Here is a 19,857-nt window from a genome sequence, read left to right as displayed (position 1 = left end):
GATGTAGATGGAACAATTTTAATGCCTATGACCACATGGTTCCAAGACTGTCATGGTGTATCAGCCCCTCAATGTAAATGGAACTGTCTAGCTTTATTTACTTAACTACAACTGCAAATTTCAGACAGAAACAAAAGAACTATGGATGGTTAAAATTGAAACCAATGTGTCACAAAAGTCACATGAAGAGTTCAGATTTTTTTTGGAAAATTAAATTACAAAACATGGTCATATATAACACAACTATAAACATGTGAAGGCACTAAAAACCAAAATACAGCTGAATTAACATCATCATCTGCCACTAGATTATCAAACATCTACAGATTACAATTTCCTTCACCAACCAGTATTCTTCTTTCATTCTGCATTTGTACCTGACTGATCTGCCCAGCGCGATTTGATGCCACACATTCAACTTGGCACCAGTGGAGTAAGTAAAGTAATATCTAGCATACAAGTCAATAAATATTTTATGCCTTTATTTATAAATTTAACTTTATGTTCAACAATGTTTAAAGGGGGCCATGAAGCTTGACAGATCGTTTATTTCTAGCTCCAGAGTTTTATTAAGATAAAGATAACCATCAGGGACAGTTTTATGACTGAACTGCATCCTCTGAACTACAGAAAATGCCAGACTGAAGAGGGTTCTTTGTGAGCTGTTTTGTTGGTGAATGGTCTCAGGAAATGTCCAAGGGTGTTTGTGTCAGGTGCTGCAGAAACACAATAAGAAGCAGCTTGCAAAGGCATGTTGCTTCTTGCCATTTTTTTTCCCAACCATGGTGCAGGAAGAGAAGACCACCTCTCTCATGGTCATATTTAGACTGGCATGTTGCCTGTTACTGACACTCTATTCAAAGGCCATTTGATATCAAAGACCAAGTCGAACAGAACACAAGATAGAGAGCCACCTATGGATGTAAGATGAACTGTTACTTAGGTTGTAAAGGTAGTTTTGTTAACACTCATTTTACTTTTTATTTGAGGCATATTACCTGTAATATAGATTTCATTCAATGTGTAGCTCTTTCTCCGGCCTGTTCTTTAACTCAGATTGCCTGAGGTTACAGATGTAAGGGGTAAGGAAGTGTTAAACTACAGTAGCTGACAGTTTAGTAAGAGTATCTGATTTGAGACATTTTGTTAAGATCTAGTGTACATAACAAACAGTATAAAGAAGAACACCACAAAACAATTGGCAAGCCAGATAATCAGACATGATGAGATGAACCCTGAATGGGAACATCTCATATCATTGTTTTCCACATCACACTGACAACACTATGGTTTTGTGCTTTAAACCACGTCATATTGTAAACCCATAACCTAGATATGCAAAATATTGGGCAATCTGTGGCAACTCACAAAGAGTTACTTGTTAACAGTGGATAAGACTGGAACGACTTTGAAGACAACAAATGTGTCCAGGTGCTTCACCAGCCACAGCTTTATGGGAAAGTGACAAAGAAAAAAAAACACAAGACGTCTCAGCTACCGTGTGCCAGAAGGCACAGGGGAAACAATGATAGATAGATAGATACTTTATTAATCCCAAGAGGTAATTCACCTACTCCAGCAGCAGCTTACTGATAAAAAAACAATATTGAAGAGTGATAAAAATGCAGGTATAACAGACAGTAACTTTGTATAATGTTAACGTTTACCCCGGGGTGAAACTGAAGAGTCGTATAGTGTGGGGGAGGAACGATCTCCTCAGTCTGTTAGCGAAGCAGGATAGTGACAGCAGTCTGTCGCTGAAGCTTCTACTCTGTCTGGAGATGACACTGTTCAGTGGATGCAGTGGATTCTCCATGATTGACAGGAGCCTGCTCAGCACCCGTAGCTCTGCCACAGATGTCAAACTGTCCAGCTCCGTGCCTACAATAGAGTCTGCTTTCCTCACCAGTTTGTCCAGGCGTGAGGCGTCCCTCTTCTTTACGCTGCCTCCCCAGCACACCACCACGTAGAAGATGGTGCATGCCACAACCATCTGATAGAACATCTGCACCATCTTATTGCAGATTTTGAAAGACGCCAGTCTTCTAAGGAAGTACAGTCGGCTCTGTTCTCTCTTGCACAGAGCATCAGTATTGGCAGTCCAGTCCAATTTATCATCCAGCTGCACTCCAAGGTATTTATAGGTCTGCACCCTCTCCACACAGTTACCTCTGATGATCACGGGGTCCGTGAGGGCCCTGGTCCTCCTAAAATCCACCACCAGCTCCTTGGTTTGCTGGTGTTCAGTTGTAGGTGGTTTGAGTCGCACCATTTAACAAAGTCCTTGATTAGGTTCCTATAATCCTCCTCCTGCCCACTCCTGATGCAGCCAACTATAGCAGTGTCATCAGCGAACTTTTGCACATGGCAGGACTCTGCATTGTATTGGAAGTCCGATGTATATAGGCTGAACAGGACCAGAGAAAGTACAGTCCCCTGTGGCGCTCCTGTGTTGCTGACCACAATGTCAGACTTGCAGTTCCCAAGACGCACATACTGAGGTCTGTCTGTAAGATAGTCCACGATTCATTCCACCAGGTATGAATCTACTCCCATCTCTGTCAGCTTGTCCCTAATGAGTAGAGGTTGTATGGTGTTGAAGGTGCTAGAGAAGTCCAGAAACATAATTCTTACAGCACCACTGCCTCTGTCCAAATGGGAGAAGGATCGGTGTAGTATATATATATATATATATATATATATATATATATATATATATATATATATATATATATATATATATATAATGGGATCCTCCGCTCCCACCTTCACCTGGTATGCGAACTACAGAGGCCTCCAAAAGCCTCTGGACTCTCCCCTGTTCCAGGCTCAGGTTGAAGATAAGCTGTAGAGGATTCCCCAGCTCCAACACACAGGCCTTCAGCAGTCGTGGCGATACTCCATCTGGACCCACTGCCTTGCTGACACAAAGTCTCCTCAGCTTTCTGCTTACCTGGGCTGCTGAAATTGTGGGTGGGGATGTCTCTCACCTATGCTGGTATCAGCAGAAGGCTGCACCGAGGTGAGAGTGGGTTAGGGTGGTCAAACCTGTTAAAGAAGTTGTTCATCTGGTTTGCTTTCTCCACGTCTCTCTCGATGGTGGCACCCCACTTCGAGCTGCAGCCAGTAATGATCTTCATCCTATTCCACACTTCCTTCATGCTGTTATTCTGCAGCTTCTGCTCCAGCTTTCTCCTGTACTGCTCTTTCGCCACCCTAAGCTGGACTCGGAGTTCCTTCTGAACGCACTCGAGCTCAAGCTGATCACTGCCTTTAAAAGCCTTTTTCTTCTGGTTCAAAAGGCCCTTGATGTCACTTGTAATCCATGGCTTGTTGTTAGCATAGCAGCGTATTGTTCTTACTGGAACTACAATGTCCATGCAGAAGTTGACATAGTCAGTAGTGCAGTCAACAACTTCCTTAATGTTGTCACTATATGATCCCTGCAGGATATCCCAGTCCGTAGTTCCAAAGCAGTCTCTCAGAGCCTGTTCTTCCTCAGGGGACTACTTCCTGAATGAGCGTGTGGTTGTAGTTAGCTCCCTCACTCTTGGTTTGTAGTGAGGCTGAAGCAGAACGAGGTTATGATCTGCTTTCCCAAGCGCAGGCAGCGGGGTGCTGCTGTATGCGTGCTTAACATTTGCATACAGTAGGTCAATAGTCCTATTTCCCTGTGTGTTACAAACCACATACTGGGAGAAGGCAGGTAATGTTTTTTTCACCGTCACATGGTCAAAGTCTCCAGTGATTAGCACAAGCACCTTGGGGTGCTGCATTTGTAGTTTAGCAACAGTGAAATGGATGATGTCACTCTCTATCTCCACGTCCGCCCGAGGAGGGATTTAAACAATAACAACAATGACATGTCCAAACTTTCTGTGCAAGTAATAGGTACGCAGACTTACGGCCAACAGTTTGATGTCCCTGCAGCACGTGGAGTTTTTGACGTTTACATGTCCAGAGTTGCACCACCTTGTATTCACATAAGAGAGCGAGTCCTCCTCCTTTCTACTTCCTGCAGGTATTTGCATCTCTGTCCGCTCTAACTGTGCTAAACCCGGGTAGCTCCACGTTAGCATCTGGGATGTTAGTTGTTAGCCACGTTTCACAAAAACATAACAAACTGCATTCTCTGTAGGTCCTGACATTTTTCACCAGCGCAGCCAGTTCATCATTCTTATTTGGTAGTGAGTTCACATTTCCCAGGATCACAGAAGGCACCGAAGGCTTGTATCATCACTTTCTCGCTAGCCTCTTAGCTTTTAACTTAGCACTGGCTCTTCTGCCACGATACAACCTTCCTACCTCGTCAGGTAAATCTGGAACCAAACCGGGCCTTTGTTCTCAGCGCTTGAAGTTGACTACCTGAATAGACGAGTCTCGGCACGTAAAAATCCATGTCCAAGTAGTAAAAAGTATCCAGGGAACGAGTCCACATAAAAGAAAGTGGTAGGAGTGGTCAGTGAAATAAAGAAAAATACAGAAAAAGGTAGAAAGATAAAGTCATACATGGAGCTGCTGGAAAGGCTGCCACTCGCGACGGCGCCTGATTCATAATCCAAGTCATTTGGAAGAAAGATGATGAGACCAAAATTGTGTCATGTTATAAAAAGTCATGTTATTATATATTATTATAATAATGTTATTATTATAAAAGTCATGTTATAATGCAAAAACAGAGCATCCCCAGTGTGAGACATGCTTGAGGCAGCATCAGGCTATGAGGATGGCTTTCTGCAGCAGGCCCTGGAAGGCCTGTGAGGGTAAAATTAATGCAGCAAACTACAGGGAAATCCTATAGGGAAAACCTGATGTAGCCTGCAAGAAACTTGCACTTTGGGAGACGATTTGTTTTCCAGCAAGACAACGACCCCAAGCATAAAGCCAAAGCTACAAAGGAATAACTTAAAAGCAACAATCCTTATGTCATGGTGTGGCTAAGTCAAGAGTCCAGGACTCTCACTTATAAAACTTTGCATGGATTCGGCATGATAGTATGGGTATGCCAAAAAACAGAAAAAGATGTATGCCAAAATAGAACCCAATTTATAAAACCTAGAGTATATACATTTCTCTGCATTTTACCCCATATACTAAATGTGCATATGTGAAGGCAATTCAAGACACACCCGGTTGCCACTCTGAAACAAGCATATATGGACTATGCTAAACAATCTTGTGCGTATGTAATCACAATGCTACAGACCTTAATTTGATGGTGGAGCTGCCTCCATCCTAAATCACCTGCATTCTCAGAAGTCCTATGCTATGCTTCACAACTAAGCATGCAAGAGCACGTGCAACATTCTATCTAAGCGCCCTTATTATAATATGAGTCCAACCAATTGCTCTGATTATGTTAGGAAAGCTGGACACTGCTGCAAATTGTGTGTTTAGAAAGCTGTTGTTTTATGTACACTCCCACCTTATGAAAACTGGAAGTTAGCACCTCATCAGTCATTTAATGGCTTGCAGTACAGCGGGCATGATGGTCTGATATCCGGCTGAGGTACAACTGACCTGTAAGCCAGTTCCCAGAGAAATGAAAAATACCTGTATAAATTAACAAAAAAAGAACAAAGTTCTTCACTGCAAATACGCCACACTGGCCCTCTTTAAAAAGAAACTAGAGTCGGGATATCATAGTCATCACATTTCAGATTTAATGTTTGTTACATAAATACAAATTATAACAACAGCTCAGTGGTATGAATTATTATGCACATTACTTGTATTTAGTTGGTTTGACTGCATTTCCCTGCTTGATAAAGGGTGTCGTCATTTCCCATAGTCTCAGAAATGCTGCATACGCATGGGTCAGAATTGCTGTAAACATACACAAGTTCCCCCATCAAGTTTTATTTTAGAAATTGCAACTTTTGCATGGAAAGTTGCTTATGCACATTTTGGGCCTCTTTTTGTGCGTACGCAAGTTTTATAAATCTGACTGCAGATCTCATTCCAGTCTCCATGCTGCCTGACAGAACTTCTTTTTCTGTTTATTATGGCCAAAAAAGCCAACTTTAATCAAATGTGATTCAATGTTGTATAACAATAAAATGTGAACACTTCCAAAGGTTATGAAGACATTTTATATGCACTGTATGCATACCTATAGAATGTACAAAGAACAAAAAAAGAGAAATTTAAGAGAAACCAGTACTTTCCAACACAGCCCCTCAAAATAAAATTACCATTCAAGACATTAATTTAAACATTTTATTTTGACCTACATTTAACCAATCATTAACCAGGTAAAAAATGACAGGCTACAAGAGATTGGCCACAGAGCGTCTCGTGGGGGCCTTAAACATGAGACTTTGTGCCAAGAGACTGACCCAGGACCGTCCCGCGATGACGCAGAACATGAGATTCTTGCAAGACATGCCCTACTTACAACCAATATCAAATAAGACCACAGGCAGCTTTGAACACACACAGATCCAGGGCTCTCAGCACATATAAAGCGTATAAGGACAATACAATATAAATGAAACTTCGACAACTAAGTGAAGAAGAAAGCAGCACCAACTCCAACTCAAAAGTGTTGGAGAGAAAAAAGAGCAAAAAAGAAAAAGAATAATCTAGGTGCAAATTCAGAAAATAAGGAAAGCAATTATCAGCCCGGAACAAGTGGAACTGAAAAAAAGCACATCCAATTGGGCGCAGAATTAAAAGACAGAATAAAAGACAAAGTAGAACTTCATAAAGACATTCACAAATGTTGGTGTTACACACATGCAGAGCAGGTTAGAGATTATGAAAGCAGTGGCATTCGAAAGGCTCAAAAAAACAAAAAACCTTGGGGCGATACAGATGCAGAGAAAGTTAAAGAATATAAAAGTCGGAAATTTAGAAAGTCTAAAAAAAAAAGTAAAGATAGCAGTAGCACAAACAAAAGGAAATTATTACTCGAAAAAGGGAAAATAATCACCACAGACCAGGTGTCACTGAAAAAAAAAGCAGGACAAAGCGAGATCAGAAATAAAAGATAGAGGTTAAAAAACAAGGGGGCCAAACACATGCAAAGCCGGTTAGAGATAATAAAAACTGGAATTCAAAAGACTCAAAAAAAAAAAGTAGTTGCAAAACACATGCACAGCAAGATATAGAATATGAAAGCTGAAAAAAACGACAGTGTCAAAACAAAGAAAGTAAACATCGCATTTGCGCAAAACAAGAGAAATTATTATTCAGAGAAATAACGAAAAGGCGAATAGAGATCGAATATATGGACTTAAGTGATATGTCAGAATTATGTAAATATTGTAAGGCTTTGAAGTTTAAGTCAGAGAATTTCAAAAATGTGCTTTACCTCACATGCATTTATTGGTTACTTTGCAAAAAATATTATTAACTGCTGATGATGTAAATCGTTTTGTCTGTGCTGAAATTCCAAACAGAGAAACCTATCCTGAATTATGGTACAAAGTCATTAAACACATGTTTCACTGACCTCACTTAAAAGATTCAGCATATTGTGACTAGAAAGATTCCAAATATTGTTTTTACAGACGTTCTGAAATAAAAGTGAAACTAATGAAATAGCAACAATTCAAAGAAAAAAAATCTTAAAAGTGTGTATCCAGAAAGCCAAACATGGGGGTTGGCGAGCGAAGCCCCCTAGTCTTTCCAAAAAAAGTTCAAGATCTATCAAAACACATTTTCCTCTTGAAAACCCAAAGTCTAATATTTTCATGAAAACAAGGAATCCTGCAGATCTACTATGTAATAAAAAATAAGGTCTGTGTGTCCAGTACCTCAGAGCAGTCTGATTGGTCAATCTGTCTTTGATGACATGACAAAAGAGGAAGTGGAAATGTGTGACAAAAAAAGAGTAAGGGCACATAATGCATGCTGACAAAGTTGCCTTCAAAGACAGCAAGTATAAAAGTGAACAACAGGCAAAAGAGGTGTCTAGAAAATAATGACAGGATGACCGTGAAAACAAGACGTAACAGGAGCGCACTCAAGAGATGGAGTGCCGGTGAGGAGATTTTCACACACACATGAATAGAGAGGAAAGGTACTGGAAGAACACTTAAATCAAGAGATAGCTCTTTTTTTTATTATTATTCTGTTACAGGTCTTTGACAGGTACCGTGGCTAGCATAAAATATAGTTTAACAGATACAGTATTATAATGCTATAGTGAGATGTGCATATGTTTCTCTTTATTGCAAGCAAGTGATTGTATTTCCTAGAACATTCATGCAACAAGTTGACTTGCAATAAAAGTTAGGAACTGCTATCTTAATTGGTAAATTCAGAACCATTGGAGAAAGTACTTCTGGGGTTAAAAGAGGGCAGTGAGACTACCTTTGGTGCACCGTCATACACTGCAGGAAGCCTGAGAGACAGCGGTCACAAATGAACGAGAGTATCTTGGCTAAAGGAATATTAGTCATTAACACTAGAATTATCAGAGCCTACGAAAAAACTCGTAAATCCGGCCCACCTTAAATCCATTCGCACCTCTATGTCAGCATCTTTTGTCCTGTAAATGTGCCAATTAAGACAAGCAGCAAGCAGCCTGCTATTCCATCCCCCCACCGTCGCAGAACATTCACAAACTTCTCCCAGCTCATGCCTTGTTTGATTATCTGGGAGTAAAGTGCTGGAGTTTTAGAGTGGAAATAATAGCTTGTTATTTGGAACACATGCATTTCATGTGTGCTCCGTTTCTACAGCAATCTGTGTAAAAACATTGTTAAAACAGAAACCTTTCCATATATTAGTAATAAAAGTTATAAAATGTAGGCATAAACTATAGAATGTGTGAAGCCTGAAGTCCAAAGATCAAATAAACACTTTCACAAAAGGTTCAAGAACGATACAACAGCTTCCATGGTGTAGCGGTAAGATTTGCTGACTTGTAATCAAAAGTCCCCAGTTCAATCCCGACTGCCTCCCATATTTGCCGTTTTCAGTAGTGAGCTACTCTTATTGTTAATATTATACAGTACACACATACACTTGGTTTATATCTGTAACAGACTATGTACATTTATAGTACAGTACTTATAAAAGTTACCTTTTTTTCAATTTCATTCTCTCAGTCATGATCACGATACATACTACCGCCCTAGGGATTTGACACTGTTAGTTTTTTTTTTAAACTGGGAGTAACTGTAGATTTGAGTGGTGTTTTGAGGCAATGGAACTGGACATTCTCTGATTTGGAGGGATAAAAGCTGATACACAAACGCTGGTGAATCTGCCTTATTTGTATCTCACCGTCACTATTGTTTTATTGAGTGTTCCTGCTCATGCAGAATTAGTATGCATCTTATGGTTTATGATGTCAAAAAAAAAAAACAAAACAGAGACATAGGTATATATGATATTTGGAATTATTCATTTTATGACCTTTTATGAGGTCAGTTCAGCGCTATATGCAATCATCAAATTCAAATGTTAACAGTTCACACGCACGCAAGGACCATCCTACCATACATTTATGACATGTGTACCTATCACAATGCGCACACTTCTCTCTATGCTGTGGTTTCTATTACACACCTGAAAGAAAGAGACAATATTTGTGACATTTTGAAGAAATCATTTTATGACCTGAATAGTACCAATCAGAAAACATCCTCGCACTAATGCAATATTATTTGAAAACGAACAGCGTCAGCTTGGGTGTGAATTTATGCTGGTGCTGTTACTTAGAGTTTCTCGTAGGCTCTGGTAATTCTAGTGTTAAGGAACAGACTACTTAAATGAGCTGAAAGGTCGAGCTAACCTACCAAGCAGACAAAAAATTCCTTCTACGCAGTAAAATTCACAGGGAACAGTGGGGACATAATAACAATTTTCTCGTGAACCAAAGTTCCATTACCTTTCTTACCTGTGATATGCTACCATTTTGTTTCAGTTCTGTGCAGTTCCAAAGAGGGGTGTTGACAGGGAATGTTAAAATGCACTTGTTCAGACTTTAATATATTCTAAAATGTACAGTACAACACTGTGATGACACAATTATTCTTTATTTAAGTAAAAACTCACCACAGACAGCTCTTCAGGATCTTTAATTAATCTTATTTCCTTAAGAGAGAGATGGCTCAAAGAAGTGTCACTATGACAGCCTCCTGTGTAAGCATGGATCTGAAACAAAATAATTTGGAAATCCAATTGCTTTCATCCATGTTCAAATACATAGTATTTTGTTAGTTTATCATTAACACTGGCATGCTATAATAATAAAAAAAAACTATAAAAAAAGAATAACCTGTCAAAAAACAACTTTTCAGGCAAAGCTTTTCACTTTACAAAAATGTTCTAAGCAAATTATATGCTGTCAAAAATCTTATTGCAGCTGTATGTAGTGTGGGTGGACCAATGTGTCTCAATTTCTTACTGACCAGACAACTGACCTTGCTTATGGTATGGCATAATACTGCAGACAGTTTTGTCTTTTCAAAAGAGAATTACATCTATCTAACACACACATACATATTATATATTATATTATATTATATTATATATGAGACGTGTCAACCAGGACAGCCTCACAACATCCAGAGCCTTGAGGAACCCAGGGTGAACCTAGTCCACCCCAGCAGCCCCGCCACCTTGGAGCTTTTTAACTACCTCTGCGCCTGTTATGGACGGGCCCCCCCGGAGTCCTTCAGCTCTGCTTCCTCTAAGGAAGACATGCTGGTGGGATTGAGAAGATCCGAGAAATATTCCTTCCACCGGTCAATAACGTCTGCAGTTGAAGTCAGCAGGGCCCCATCTCCAGTGTAAACAGTGTTGGTGGAGCACTGCTTTCCCCTCCTGAGGCGCATGAACCTTCTTGGTGCCGACCGAAAGTCGTTTTCCATGGCTTCCCCAAACTCCTCCCATGCCCGAGTTTTTGCCTCTGTAACAGCCGATGCCACCACACACTTAGCCCGCCGGTACTCCTTAGCTGCCTCTGGAGTCCCACTGGTCAACCAGACCCGACAGGACTTTTTCTTCAGCTTGACGGCCTCTCAAACCTTGCAGTCACAGCTGCAATTTTTCTGCTGCTTTGATAACGCAGGTTCGGAACATGGCCCATTCAGACTCAATGTCCTTCGCCTCCCTTGGAATGAGGTTGAAGTTCTGCTGGAGGTGGCAGGTAAAGATCTTTCTGACCGGTTCCTCCGCCAGACGCTCCCAGCAGACCCTCATTATACGTTTGGGCCTGCCTGGTCTGTCCGGCAGCCTCTCCCACCATCTGATCCAACTTACCATCAGGTGGTGATCAGTTGACAGCTCAGCCCCTCTCTTCACCCGAGTGTCCAAGATATAAGGTCGCAGATCCAATGACACGATTACAAAGTCGATCATCGAGCTGCAACCTTGGGCATCCTGGCGCCAAGTGCACTTATAGACACCCTTATGCTCGAACATGGTGTTCGTTATGGACAATCCATGACCAGCACAGAAGTCCAACAACTGAACACCACTCGAGTTTAGATCAAGGAGTCCATTCCTCCCAATAAAACCTTTTCAGGTTTCACTGTCATTGCCGACATGAGTGTTTAAGTTTTCCAGCAGGACCTCACAGCGTCTCTTCCAGGGACTCCAAGAAGGCTGGGTACGCTAAACTGTCATTCAGCGTATAAGTGCAAACAACAGTCAGAGTCCTTCCCCCAACTTGAAGGCGTAGGGAAACAACCCTTTCGTCCAATGGGGAGAACCCCAACGTCCCATGGTCGAGGGACAAGCTACCAGGCGCTCACCAGCGAGCCCCTCTCCCAGGCCTGGCTCCAGCGTGGGGCCCCGGGTACCCTTTCCCGGGCAAGGGAAATGCAGATCCTTGGTTTAACTCCATATGAGGGGCAGGGGGTTTCAGGATCTTCACCTCAGACCTGTTTGCCTTGGGAAGCCCTACCAGGAGCATGTAGATCCCGACAACACAGTTTCGAGGATCACTAGACCACGCAAGCCCTTCTGCCATGGCAAGGCCTAGATCCAAGAATGGATATGCGCAACATTTCATGGACATTAGGGGCAGTGCCACTGGATTGGCAAATTGGGGTGGTGTTCCCCTTTTAAGAAGGGTGACCGGAAGACGTGCTCCAACTATAGGGGGATCACACTCCTCAGCCTCCTCGGTAAGGTCTATTTAGGGGTGCTGGAGAAGTCCACATGTGTTTTGTGGATTTGGAGAAGGCATTCGACCGTGTCCCTCAAAGCATCCTGTGGGGTGTGCTCCAAGAGTATGGGGTCAGTGTCTGTACAGAAGGAGCAGAAGCTTGGTCTGTATTGCCGGTAATAAGTCAGACTTGTTTCCTTTTGAGGTTGGACTCCACCAGCGTTGCCCTTTGTCACAGATTCTGTTCATAAGTTATATGGACAGAATTTCTAGGTGCAGCCAAGGAGCGGAGGGTGTCTGGTTTGGTGACCTCAGAATCTCGTCTCTGCTATTTGCGGATGACATGGTTCTGTTAGCTTCATTGGACAGTGACCTCCAGGTCTCACTGGAGCGGTTCACAGCCGAGTGTGAAGCAGCAGGGATGAGAATCAGCACCTCTAACTCCAAGGCCATGGGTCTCGGCCGGAAAAGGGTGGAATGCTCTCTCCAGGTTGGAAACACACTACTGCCTCAAGTGGAGGAGTTCAAGTATCTTGAGGTCTTGTTCACGAGTGAGGGAAGAAAGGAGTAGGAGGTTGACAGACGGATCGGTGCGGCATCTGCAGTAATGCGGGCTTTGCAACGGTCCGTCGTGGTGATGAGAGAGCTGAGCCAAAAGGCGAGGCTGTCGATTTACCAGTCGATCTATGTTCCTACCCTCACCTATGGCCACGAGCTTTGGGTAGTGACTGAATCGCAGATGCAAGCGGCCAAAATGAGTTTTCTCTGCAGGGTGGCTGGACTTTCCCTTAGAGATAGGGTGAGGAGTTCAGTTATCCAGGAGAGACTCAGAGTAGAGTCACTGCTCCTTCGCATTGAGAGGAGTCAGTTGAGGAGGTTTGGGCATCTCATTAGGATGCCTCCCTGGAGCTTGTTCAAGGCATACCCCACTGGGAAAAGGCCACGGGGCAGACCCAGGACATGCTGGAGGGATTATATCTCCTGGCTGGCCTTGGAACACCTCGGGGTCCTCCCAGAGGACCTGGAGGAGGTGGCCGGGGAGAGGAAGGTCTCTGCTTCCCTGGTTAGGCTGCTGTCCCCGTGGATAAGTCGGATAAGCGGTGGATAATGGATGGATGTGTGTATATATATTGTAACAGATTAGGGCTGTATCGCTCCCTTGAACCCCTGTCCAAGACTCCAGACACCAGATAAAAGTCCAAATGATGACTTTTTTAATTCGCCATAGTGCACAAAGCACCCTTTCCTCCACTATACTCATAAATCACAATCACTAATCACAAATACAATAAACAATCCTCCGACTCCCAGACGTGTTGCCACCCTTCCACCCAGCGCAGCTCGCTTTCTGGGAGCTCCCATAGTTCTTTTATTCTCCCTGACCTGGAAGTGTTCCCAATCCCCAGTCCATGTGATACAATATCACCTCCGGGTCAGGTACAAGTCCTTCTTCTTCACCCCGGAAGCACGTCGATCTTCCTTTGATGCACTTCCGGGTTATAGGGCACAAAGAAGTCTTCGGTCCTCCCTGCAGCTCCCTCTTGCGGCCCCTGTGGTACCCAGCAGGGCTAAGGATAAAAACTACAAAGTCCATGACTCCCTGCTGGTCTTCGGGGCACCTCCATACTGCAAGGAGGGTTCCATCTGGTGGCCTGGGGGTATAGCCCGGGAAGACAAGCCGGCCAAATACCACTACATACATACATATATATATATATATATATACACAGTGGTGTGAAAAACTATTTGCCCTCTTCCTGATTTCTTATTCTTTTGCATGTTTGTCACACAAAATGTTTCTGATCATCAAACACATTTAACCATTAGTCAAATATAACACAAGTAAACACAAAATGCAGTTTTTAAATGATGGTTTTTATTATTTAGGGAGAAAAAATCCAAACCTACATGGCCCTGTGTGAAAAAGTAATTGCCCCCTGAACCTAAAAACTGGTTGGGCCACCCTTAGCAGCAATAACTGTAATCAAGCGTTTGCGATAACTTGCAATGAGTCTTTTACAGCACTCTGGAGGAATTTTGGCCCACTCATCTTTGCAGAATTGTTGTAATTCAGCTTTATTTGAGGGTTTTCTAGCATGAACCGCCTTTTTAAGGTCATGCCATAGCATCTCAATTGGATTCAGGTCAGGATTTTTCTTCAGCCATTCAGAGGTGGATTTGCTGGTGTGTTTTGGGTCATTGTCCTGTTGCAGCACCCAAGATCGCTTCAGCTTGAGTTGACGAACAGATGGACGGTCTTTCTCCTTCAGGATTTTTTGGTAGACAGTAGAATTCATGGTTCCATCTATCACAGCAAGCCTTCCAGGTCCTGAAGCAGCAAAACAACACCAGACCATCACACTACCACCACCATATTTTACTTTTGGTATGATGTTCTTTTTCTGAAATGCTGTGTTCCTTTTACGCCAGATGTAACGGGACATTTGCCTTCCAAAAAGTTCAACTTTTGTCTCATCAGTCCACAAGGTATTTTCCCAAAAGTCTTGGCAATCATTGAGATGTTTCTTAGCAAAATTGAGATGAGCCCTAATGTTCTTTTTGCTTAACAGTGGTTTGCGTCTTGGAAATCTGCCATGCAGGCCATTTTGCCCAGTCTCTTTCTTATGGTGGAGTCGTGAACACTGACCTTAATTGAGGCAAGTGAGGCCTGCAGTTCTTTAGACGTTGTCCTGGGGTCTTTTGTGACCTCTCGGATGAGTCGTCTCTGCGCTCTTGGGGTAATTTTGGTCGGCCTGCCACTCCTGGGAAGGTTCACCACTGTTCCATGTTTTTGCCATTTGTGGATAATGGCTCTCACTGTGGTTCGCTGGAGTCCCAAAGCTTTAGAAATGGCTTTATAACCTTTACCAGACTGAAAGATCTCAATTACTTCTGTTCTCATTTGTTCCTGAATTTCTTTGGATCTTGGCATGATGTCTAGCTTTTGAGGTGCTTCTGGTCTACTTCTCTGTGTCAGGCAGCTCCTATTTAAGTGATTTCTTGATTGAAACAGGTGTGGCAGTAATCAGGCCTGGGGGTGGCTACGGAAATTGAACTCAGGTGTGATACACCACAGTTAGGTTATTTTTTAACAAGGGGGCAAGCACTTTTTCACACAGGGCCCTGTAGGTTTGGATTTTTTTTCTCCCTAAATAATAAAAACCATCATTTAAAAACTGCATTTTGTGTTTACTTGTGTTATATTTGACTAATGGTTAAATGTGTTTGATGATCAGAAACATTTTGTGTGACAAACATGCAAAGGAATAAGAAATCAGGAAGGGGGCAAATAGTTTTTCACGCCACTGTATATATAGTGATGGACGGCTGGGTTCCATGCCCGGCAGGAAAGCCCCTGCTACATATGTTCCGGGGAGCAACTTTGGACAGCTCAATACCTCCCCTGGGCTCCATGGGAGATGGAGTCTTCCACAGCCTGTTTGGGAGCTGGGATGTTCGATATGGGGTGCGGCCGGGACTCAAGGACCCAGCTGGACGAATCATCAGCCCCACCTGGAGGTGCAATTGAGACCAGGTGGTCAAGCACCTGGAACACTTCCGGGTGGGCTATAAAACTTGATAGCCAGACTCGGGAGGAAGAGGACGAGGTTGCCTGGGAGGAGTGGTGATGCAAGGAGCAAGGGTTGTTGCACTGACTGTTAAGTGATTTTGGGACTGTGTTCGGCATGAAGAATAAAATAAAAAGCCTGTGTGGTTTACACGTGCCTCTGCGTAGTCTGTGCCGGGTCGGGCGCTATGTAGTGGCTTTTACTATATATATATATATATATATATATATTGTGAACCCGGCCCGGACACAGACAGGCGGACATGTTGTTTTTCACCACCACACGTTTATTATATACACTATTTACAATTATTATATAGGTCACACAGACCCCAGTCAATGGTCACTCAGACCCAGTTCAGTGCACAATACCCCAAATCCAAAGTCCTGGCCACAAATGCCTTTCTTCGGGCCGCCTCCACACCTCCTCTGTGCTTCGTCCTTCCTCCTCCCGACTCCAGCCCTGAATGAATGGAGACGGCCCCTTTTATATGGTTCCCGGATGAGCACCAGGTATTCCCAAGATCCCTCCTCTGGCCACGCCCCAGCGTGGCGGAAGTGCCGGCTGTCCTCCCGACTGCTCTCCGGGCGCCGTCCTAAATCTTCCCCCCAGCACTTCCTGGTGTGGCGGAAGTGCTGGGGTAACAGGTCCCCAAGGCATTAGGGCACCTCCTGGCGGTGACCACGGGCCCCTACAGGGTGGAGCTTCCATGCCCTGTACCCGTGGCCCCCAAAGCAACCAGGAAGGCGACCCCCACGTGATCCAGGGTGGGCGCAGTCCCACATCCGGTCCCTCATGACGTCCCGGCCGGGTCATGGCAGCTGGCATCCCTGACAATATATATATACAGTCATAAGAAAAACTTTGGGAAGCCCTCTTAATTCTTTGGATTTTTGTTTATCATTGGCTTAGCTTTCAAAGTAGCAACTTCCTTTTAATATATGACATACCTTATGGAAACAGTAGTATTCAGCAGTGACATTAAGTTTATTGGGTTAACAGAAAATCTGCAATATGCTTTAAAACAAAATTAGACAGGTGCATAAATTTGGGCACCCCAACAGAAATATTACATCAATACTCCTTTTGCAAATATACCAGCCTCTAGACGCCTCCTATAGCCTTTGACAAGTGTCTGGACTCTGGATGGAGGTATTTTTGATCATTCTTATGGAGGTATTTTTGACCATTCTTCCATACAAAATTTCTCCAGTTCAGTTACATTTGATGGCTGCCGAGCATGGACAGCCTGCTTCAAAACATCCCATTACTTTTTGATAATATTCAAGTCAGGGGACTGTGATGGCCATTCCAGAACATTGTACTTCTCCCTCTGCATGAATGCCTTTGTAGATTTCGAATTAAGTGTTGGGTCATTGTCTTGTTGGAATATCCAACCCCTGCGTAACTTCAACTTTGTAACTGATGCTTCAACATTATCCTGAAGAATTTGTTGATACTGGGTAGAATTTACCCAACTCTCGACTTTAACAAGTGCCCCAGTCCCTGAACTAGCCACACAGCTCCACAGCATGATGGAACCTCCACCAAATTTGACAGTAGGTGGTAGCAGGTGTTTTTCTTGGAATGCGGTGTTCTTCTTATGCCATGCAAAGCGCTTTTTGTTATGACCAAATAACCCAATTTTTGTCTAATTAGTCCAAAGCACTTTGTTCCAAAATGAATCTGGCTTGTCTAAATTAGCATTTGCATACAACAAGCGACTCTGTTTGTAGGTTTGAGTGTAGAAAGGGCTTCTTTCTCATCACCCTGCCATACAGATGTTCTTTGTGCAAATTGCGTTGAATTGTAGAACAATTTACAGATACACAATCTGCAGCAAGATGTTCTTGCAGGTCTTTGGAGATGATCTGTGGGTTGTCTTTAACCATTCTCAGAATCCTGTGTATATGTCACTCCTGTATTTTTCTTGGCCTGCCAGAACTGGGTTTAACTGCAACTGTGCCTGTGGCCTTCCATTTCCTGATTACATTTCTTACAGTTGAAACTGACAGTTTAAACCTCTGAGATAGCTTTTTGTAGCCTTCCCATAAAACCATGATATTGAACAATCTTTGTTTTCAGATATTTTGAGAGTTGGTTTGAGGATCCTATACTGTCACTCTTCAGAGGAGAGTCAAAGGGAAGCACAACTTGCAACTGACCACCTTAAATACCTTTTCTCATGATTGGACACACCTGTCTATGAAGTTCAAGACTTTAACGAACCAATCTAATCAATTTGGTGTTGCAAGTAATCAGTATTGAGCAGTCGCATGCATTCAAATCAGCAAATTTACAAGGAGACCCAAATTTTTGCACAGCCAGTTTTTCACATTTGATTTAATTTTATACAACTAAATACTACTTCACGAAAAATCTTTGTTCGTAAAACACCCCAGTACTCAGATGTTCCTAGGAAATAAAAGACATACCACTGTTATCTTTTTTGTTGAAAGCAGAGTAAATTATTATACAGACTGAGAGGGGGTCCCAAACTTTTTCATATGACTGTATATATATATATATATATATATATATATATATATATATATATATATATATATATATATATATATATATATATATATATATATATATATATATATATATAAACTGCTCAAAAAAATTAAAGGAACACTTTGAAAACAGATCAGATCTCAATGGGAAAAAGAAATCCTCCTGGATATCTATCTATACTGATATAGACTGGGTAATGTGTTAGGAACGAAAGGATGCCACATCGTTTGATGGAAATGAAAATGATCAACCTACAGAGCCCTGAATTCAAAGACGCCCCAAAATTCAGAGTGAAAAACATTATGTGGCAGGCTAGTCCATTTTGCCAAAATTTAATTGCAGCAACTCAAAATTGTATGCAGCACTTTGTATGGCCCCTGTGTTCTTGAATACATGCCTGACAACATCGGTGCATGCTTCTAATGAGATGACAGATGGTGTTGTAGGGGATCTCCTCCCAGATCTGGACCAGGGCATCACTGAGCTCCTGGACAGTCTGAGGTGCAACCTGGTGGCATTGGATGGACCAAAACATAATGTCCCAGAGGTGTTCTATTGGATTTAGGTCAGGAAAGTGTGGTGGCCAGTCAATGGTATCAATTCCTTCATCCTCCAGGAACTGCCTGCATACTCTCACCACATGAGGCCAGGAATTGTCGTGCACCAGGAGCCACTGTACCAGCATAGGGTCTGACAATGGGTCCAAGGATTTCATCCTGATACCTAATGGCAGCCAAGGTGCCTTTGTCAAGCCTGTAGCGGTCTGTGTGACCCTCCATGGATATGCCTCCCCAGACAATCATTAACCCACCACCAAACTGCTCATGCTGAATGATGTTACAGGCAGCATAATGTTTTCCATGGCTTCTCCAGACCCTTTCACTTCTGTCACGTGCTCAGGGTGAACCTGCTCTCATCTGTAAAAAGCACAGGGCACCAGTGGTGCATCTGCCAATTCTGGTATTCTATGGTGAATGCCAATCGAGCTGCATGCTGCTGGGCAGTGAGCTCAGGGCCAATTAGAGGACATGGGGCCCTTGGGTCACCCTCATGAAGTCTTTCTGGTTGTTTGGTCAGAGACATTCACACCAGTGGCCTGCTGGAGGTCATTTTGTAGGGCTCTGGCAGTGCTCATCCTGTTCCTCCTTGCCCAAAGGAGCAGATACTGGTCCTGCTGATGGGTTATGGACCTTCCATGGCCCTCTCCAGCTCTCCTAGAGTAACTGCTTGTCTCCTAGAATCTCCTCCATGCCCTTGAGACTGTGCAGGGAGACACAGCAAACCTTCTGGCAATGACACATATTGATGTGCCATCCTGGAGAAGTTGGACTACCTGTGCAACCTATGTAGGGTCCAGGTATCGCCTCATGCTACCAGTAGTGACACTGACTGTAGCCAAATGCAAAACTAGTGAAGAAACAGTCAGAAAAGATGAGGAGGGAAAAATGTCAGTGGCCTCCACCTGTTAAACCATTCCTGTTTTGGGGGTAATCTCATTGTTGCCCCTCTAGTGCATCTGTTGTTAATTTCATTAACACCACAGCAGCTGAAACTGATTAACAACCCCCTCTGCTACTTAACTGACCAGATTAATATCCCATAACTATACTCTGATTAAAAAGTGTTCCTTTAATTCTTTTGAGCAGTATATATATATATATATATATATATATATATATATATATATATATATATATA

At 42.8% G+C, this 19,857-nt stretch overlaps 1 protein-coding gene across 2 annotated transcripts in view; it reads right to left on the bottom strand.

The window, feature by feature from the left end:
- Positions 1 to 19,857, bottom strand: part of tedc1 (tubulin epsilon and delta complex 1) — a 139,639-nt gene that overhangs the window by 50,821 nt on the left and 68,961 nt on the right. For both annotated transcript variants that reach the window (XM_039742173.1, XM_039742172.1), the window contains exon 5: positions 10,012 to 10,110. In XM_039742173.1, the coding sequence (XP_039598107.1) occupies positions 10,012 to 10,110 (99 nt within the window). The remainder of the gene's footprint in view (positions 1 to 10,011; positions 10,111 to 19,857) is intronic.

This window comes from Polypterus senegalus, chromosome 18 (genome assembly GCF_016835505.1).
Source record: "Polypterus senegalus isolate Bchr_013 chromosome 18, ASM1683550v1, whole genome shotgun sequence".
In the NCBI taxonomy this organism is placed as follows: domain Eukaryota; kingdom Metazoa; phylum Chordata; class Cladistia; order Polypteriformes; family Polypteridae; genus Polypterus; species Polypterus senegalus.
The sequence above is the reverse complement of the archived record's forward strand: the minus strand, read 5'-3'. Positions and strand labels throughout refer to the sequence as shown.